The following is a 6,163-nucleotide window of genomic DNA, read 5'->3' as shown; positions in this document are numbered from 1 at the left end:
TGATTTTTCGAAAAATTAAAGGACAAAACAAAATAAAATATTTTTGGATTTTTTATTTTTCGAAAATATAAAAAACAAAACAAAAGAAAATCTTTTTGGATTTTTGAGTTTTCGAAAAATTAACAAGAAAACTGAATTTGTTGCAAACAGACGAATGTTTGACATTCCTTTAAGAGTGATAAATATACGAATTCGAAGCATTCTAAGCGTTGACTATGAACAGTAACCACTAACTCAATGCTGAAAATAAGTATCAAACATGCGAATTCGAAGCGTTGACCATGAACAGTAGCTGCTGAATACTGAATGACTTTGTTTTATGTTTTATACAACCCTCTTATTCATTCTTTGTCACCTATCATTCTTCTTTTTCGCATGGAACAAAATTTCCATCGATCATTCCAAGCCCTTCTATTATTCTCACAAATGACTTTTCATCCAAAGGTTTCGTGAAAATATCAGCTAACTGATCAGTTGTTTTCACAAAATTTACTTCAATGTTCCCATCCTCCACGTGATCTTTAATAAAATGATAACGAAGAGCGATGTGCTTAGTCTTCGAATGCTGCACAGGATTATGACTATTTTTTATTACACTTTGAGAATCACAATATAATGGAATCTTTTTCATATTAATAGCATAATCATGTAATTGACTTTGGATTCATATTATTTGCGAAGTGCAAGCAGCAGTAGCCACATATTCTGCTTCAGCTATGGAAATTGACACACACGTCTGCTCTTTCGACTGCCAACTGACTAATTTGCCATCAAGAAATTGACATCCTCCACTTGTGCTTTTTCGATCAATATTGCAGCCACCCAAGTCTACATCTGAGTATGCTTGAACAAAGAATCCAGTTTTCGAAGGATACCACAATCCTAACGAAATTGTTCCTTTAAGATAACGAAAAATATTCTTTACAGCAGTTAGATGTGGTTCGCGTGGATTAGACTGATACCTTGCACAATTACACATAGAAAACATGATATCAGGTCTACTTGTTGTAAGATAAAGTAAGGAACCAATCATGCTCATGTACAATGTTATATCAATAGCAGGTTTGTCTAACGATGGTGTTAGCTTTATGCCCGTTGCCATTGGTACACGAAGCTTCATGCTATTTGTCAATCCAAAATTTTTTAGCATATTTTTCGTATATTTTTCCTAATTAATGAAAATCCCTTCTCTGTTTTGACAAATATTCAAGCCAAGAAAATTATTGATTTTTCCCATCATGCTCATTTCAAACTTGTTTTTCATCAAATCTTCGAATTCTCTAGACAAAGCAGGGTCAGTCGAGCCAAAAATAATACCATCAACATAAATTTGAACAAGCCTAAGATGATTCCCCACTTTCTTTCGAAATGAAGTGGGATCAACAGATCCTTGTTTAAATTTAGATTGTTTCAAAAATGATGTAAGAGTTGCATACCATGCTCGTGGTGCTTGTTTCAGACCATAAACCGCCTTATCTAAAACATAAACATGATTAGGATATTCTTCGTTAATAAAACCTGGAGGTTGTTCCACATAATAGTTTCTTCAAGCTCTCCATTTAAAAATTCACACGTAAATAAACCCACGTAAATCTGGAAAATAAACCCACGTAAATCTGGAAAAATCATGATTTGTGCAACTTCATATTTGAGCCTGAGAAAATAAACCCACGTAAATCTGGAAAAATCGTCAACAATAACTAAAATGTACCGTTTATTGTTGAGAGTTGAAACAGTCGAAGGACCACACAAATCAATATGTGACAACTCCATAGGTGCAACAATTTTCGAATCAATTGTGATTGGATGACCTTGTTTATGTTGCTTGCCAACTTCACAAGCTGCACATAAAGAATCATTGTCAAATTTAAGTATAGGTAAACCTCTTACCAGATATTGTACCACAAGTTTATTGATGTTTCGAAAGTTGAGATGGGTAAGTCTTCGATGCCATAACCAGCTTAAATCAGATGTAGCTTTCGAAAGAAGACATACTGCTGGTTTGCCTACAATTGGATTGATGTCCAGAGTGAACATGTCACCTTTTCTTTTAGATTTCAGTAATATTTCTTTTGTGTTAACATTCGAAATAACACTTCCTTCTTCGTTAAAGAGAACTTGATTGCCAGTGTCCACCACAAGTTAAGAAACACTAATTGCATATGTTGAAGACCTTCAACATATGCAACACGATTCACTGTGAATTGTCCATTTGTGATCTTCCCATATCCCTTGACTTGACACTTCTGATTTTTCCCAAACTTTACTACTCCAACATTTTTTAGACTTCGAAAATCTCTTAAATTCTCCTACTTCCCAGTCATGTGACGAGAGCAACCACTATCAATGTACCACTTGTTATCATATTGCTCGTCACATAATACCTGCAATCAATTGAAAATTTTAGGTACCCAAGGCTTTTTGGGTCCTTGGAAATTAGATTTCAATTTCGAATGAAATGAAGAACTTTTAACCTAATCACAAACTTTGGTTTTTAGACTATCAATTAAGTTTACTTCATCATTTAAAGGAACTGAAACATAAGTGTTTGATAGTTTCGAATGTTCTCTAACATTACCCTTCGCTTTTTCTTTTCCTTCAAGCCAATGATCAATGTTCTTTCTTGAAGTCATTCCTTTTTCCCGCTACATCCTCATAGTTTCTTTCTTTGTGTAATTAGGAAAAATTTGCTTTTGAGGTACAAAATCAACTTTGGGTTTTGTAACAGAAGAGTAAGCATAGGATGAATCAATTTTTGATTTAAAATGTTGACATTGAAAAACTTTTTGATTTGAGTTAGATCTTTTTGAAAAATCTATTGTTTTGTTCGTTTCAGTAACTTTCAAAAATCTTGGTTGCTTATTTACTTAAGACCTTGTTTGTAATTTAGACATCTTTTGAGACTCAATATTTTGCCAAAACATTTTCTTTCTTGCTTGTCTTTTTGAAATGTTGTTTTCCTTCAAAAAATTGTCAATTTGATCTTTAAATTCCTTAGAGTTTAATTTGACAACTTTTTGTTTTTCTTTTTCAACACATATGATTTTCTCTTTTTCAACTTTTGATTTTTCAACCCATTGTTTTTGTGATTTTTGTCTTTGAAAACATACGAATTCTTTGTTAAGTTGTTTTCAACTGTGTTTTGATTTGCGAAAAAACCTTCCTCGGCTATTTTTGAATTATCCTCGTCAACCATCTTCTTTAACTCTAGTTTAATATTCTCAAAATTTCCTGTAGTTACAAAAACTTGATTTGGAAAAATGACATCATCTGTGCATTTGAAATTTGGATAAACCACTGTGTTAGTTTCAAGATAATGTTCATCTTTTTCATTCATTACTTTTTCGAACTTTTGTGTATCACCAAACACTTGATCAACAACTATTCGTGGAATTTATTCTTCCTTTGAGGATGCCTTTTCTTTCGAAACTTTCTCAACATCTTCATCATCACTATCATCAGTTTGGTAATCTTTGAGATCCACGAAGTTCATTTCACTAACTTTCGAATTTTAGGGTATATCAGTTTCATTCTCAACCATCAAATGCTTAACTTTTTCTTTCCCTTTAGAATTCGAAGCAACATTAACAATAGACAACTGAGAACAATCAACATCTTCAAGCTCACTAATTTCACTAATATTGTCAGAATTATCTTCAATACCAACAAAAGTAGATTGGGAATCAGATGTTGAATTCTCATCCTTTTTCAAAATGTGAATTTGTTCAGATTTAGTCAAAGTATCATTTACAATGTTAACTAAATCATCTGAATCAAGACATTCATCAACTTTGACTATTCCATATCTATACTTATCATTTGGAACTTTGTTAAAGTCAGCTATTTCCTTTTCACAGTCATACGAAATGTTATCTTCCCTAGCTCTTTCATAAGCTAAAAATGGCAGCAATTTTCTATGTTGTTATTTACTGATTTCGCATGAATGATGAAGTTCAGTTATTTTTCCATACAATCTTTTAGCAGCATTACAGTAAATGTTCCTCTGTGCTAATAACAATTTATTATCACTAGACAAATTGTCTCTATCAATCATGATATTAGTTATTTGAAGTTCTAAACAATCTATCTTAGTGATTTTCGAATCTAATTTCCTTTGTGTCTCTATCAACTGTATAAACAGCTTCTTAGCCTCATTGCTAGCAGATACCACAATCGAATCAAAATAAGTAGCAGTTTCATCAAAGGATACTAAGTCAGAATTATAAGCATGTACTGGAATATTGAAAGATTCAAGAATATTTCGTACCTTTGTGGTCATTGGAGATCTATCAACTGCTTTTGATACGAAGCATCTCCTATGCACTTCGTATGCCTCCTCCTCAGATTCCTCCTCCATTTTTTCAAACATTGCTCCATGGGTTGGATTTCGCATTTCCTCATCATCTGATCCAGATGACCAGATTTGATAAGTACCTTCTTCATCCTCATTTGCACCCTTTTCAACTAGAGACAAATTTTTGGCTTTCGCACGAACCACCTCCAACTTCTCAGCATAGTACGCCTCATCCTTGACTTTATTCTTTCTTTCATCCTTCTTTCGAATCATGCAGTCATTAGCAAGGTGATTGGCACCATTGCAATAATGATAATCAATCCCAACATCTCCCTTTAGCTTCTTTTTAGTCTTTCCCCCAATAGGCTTCGTATCTTTCATCGCTTCCTTCTTTTTCTCTTCCCCAACACTTTTATTCAGAAAGTTCCCTTTTGTCTCAGATGACTTTACCTTCGATTTGAAAGGCTTTTTGAAGAATTTTTTCACACGATTGTTTGAATAAAAAGCAATTGCCTCATCATCTGAGTTCATGATGAACCCTTCATCTTCATCAGGAACATCTTTCTCAGCATCCCTTTCAGAGATCTTCGAAACCAAAGCTAGTGGACCTCCCAAAATAGCCTTCGATTCTTCAGCTATTTCGATCACTTCGCTTTCATGAGTCTTCAGTTGATTGTACAAATCATTCAAGGTTGACATATCAAAGCTCTGTTGATTCTTAACCATCATGCTCACACTACGCCACTCCTTATGAAGTCCCATAACAAAAATAAGACTGAACTCCATGGCAGATCTGGTGATTCCATATTGATTGCATCGATAGATCAATTCATTAAAACGATCGTAATAAACTTCAATAGTTTCACCATCTTTTTGTCTGAACTCCTTCAGTTCCACTAAGCACTGTTTCACAGAGTTAACTCTTGTCTTCTCACTTCCCTGAAATTTTTCCTTGAGATTGTTCCAGATTTCCTTTGCATTTGTACAACTCCTCACATAGTTGTAAACAACTGGAGGCAAATCTCCTCTTAGCTCTCTTACACACCTCTTCTCCATCTTTTTCAGACGATCAGATTGATTCTCAACTTCAGAATTTCCAGAGGAAGAACCAATTGGTTGAACATTCGACGGTGGTTTGAGATTGCCAGAAATACAATTCCACAGTTCTTCAACCAATCCGTTGAGATAATCCTCCATACGATCAGCCTAATGATCATAATACTCAGGAATGAGCATAGGAGTTTTGGTGGATGATACAAGGAGATGAGAAAATGAAGTCATGGAATTCAGATTGAAAAAAGCCATTGATGTACAGAATAAATCCTTGAGAATTTTTGAAGAAACTTTGAGAATTTGACAACAAACTATATGATTCAAATCAAAATCACTCATAGAACACTCAATTCAATGAATTAAGTGTAGAATCGAATCACAGACTTAGATCTAAACAATTTTTCACTTTCAAAAAGTGCGCAAACTTTTGAATCAAAAAGTTGATTCAAAAACCTTTTGAACAATGTGAAAATCAGATCAGAGATATGATTCCTTCTCTGATACCAATTGATGAGACAAAGAATCGAGTATTGATTGAATTAGAATGTAAATTCAAAGTATGATTGAAAGATTTGAACACCGATGTAAATATGATCTATTTGGCTCTATTACGCCTTTTCAGTTTTACAGAGTACAAGTGAAATTTCTGTAAAGACTTCGTTACTATGACACTAGTAACTACTCCTATTTATAGGAGATGAAAGCGTACAAAAAATATACTAAGGACTAAACATGATGCTTCGAATATTATGCCCTAGTAAAATACATTACAAAAATGTTCGAAGATACTAAAGACAGACTTCGACTCATTACAAC

General features: G+C 33.7%; 1 protein-coding gene across 1 annotated transcript; it reads right to left on the bottom strand.

Moving 5' to 3' along the window:
- Positions 1–358: 358 nt before the first annotated feature.
- On the bottom strand, positions 359–3,337 carry LOC145009766 (uncharacterized). The gene is made up of 3 exons (XM_078968399.1): positions 3,111–3,337; positions 963–1,121; positions 359–581 (listed from the first exon to the last, which is right to left on the bottom strand). The coding sequence occupies exons 1-3, from the start codon at positions 3,335–3,337 to the stop codon at positions 359–361; spliced, it is 609 nt and encodes a 202-aa protein (XP_078824525.1).
- Between the last annotated feature and the right edge of the window lie 2,826 nt (positions 3,338–6,163).

Source organism: Lactuca saligna, chromosome 8, assembly GCF_052625555.1.
Source record: "Lactuca saligna cultivar CGN05327 chromosome 8, ASM5262555v1, whole genome shotgun sequence".
In the NCBI taxonomy this organism is placed as follows: Eukaryota; Viridiplantae; Streptophyta; class Magnoliopsida; order Asterales; family Asteraceae; genus Lactuca; species Lactuca saligna.
Note: the sequence above shows the minus strand (reverse complement) of the source record. Positions and strands in the feature narration are given on the sequence as shown.

Coding starts and splice junctions, on each gene's coding strand:
- LOC145009766 (XM_078968399.1), bottom strand. CDS start 3,337: ATGAATGAAAAAGATGAACATTATCTTGAAACTAACACAGTGGTTTAT. Junction 1,122..3,110: donor AACAACTTAACAAAGAATTC/GTATGTTTTCAA, acceptor ATTGACAAATAG/CATGAAGCTTCGTGTACCAA. Junction 582..962: donor TCTATGTGTAATTGTGCAAG/GTATCAGTCTAA, acceptor AATAAAAAATAG/TCATAATCCTGTGCAGCATT.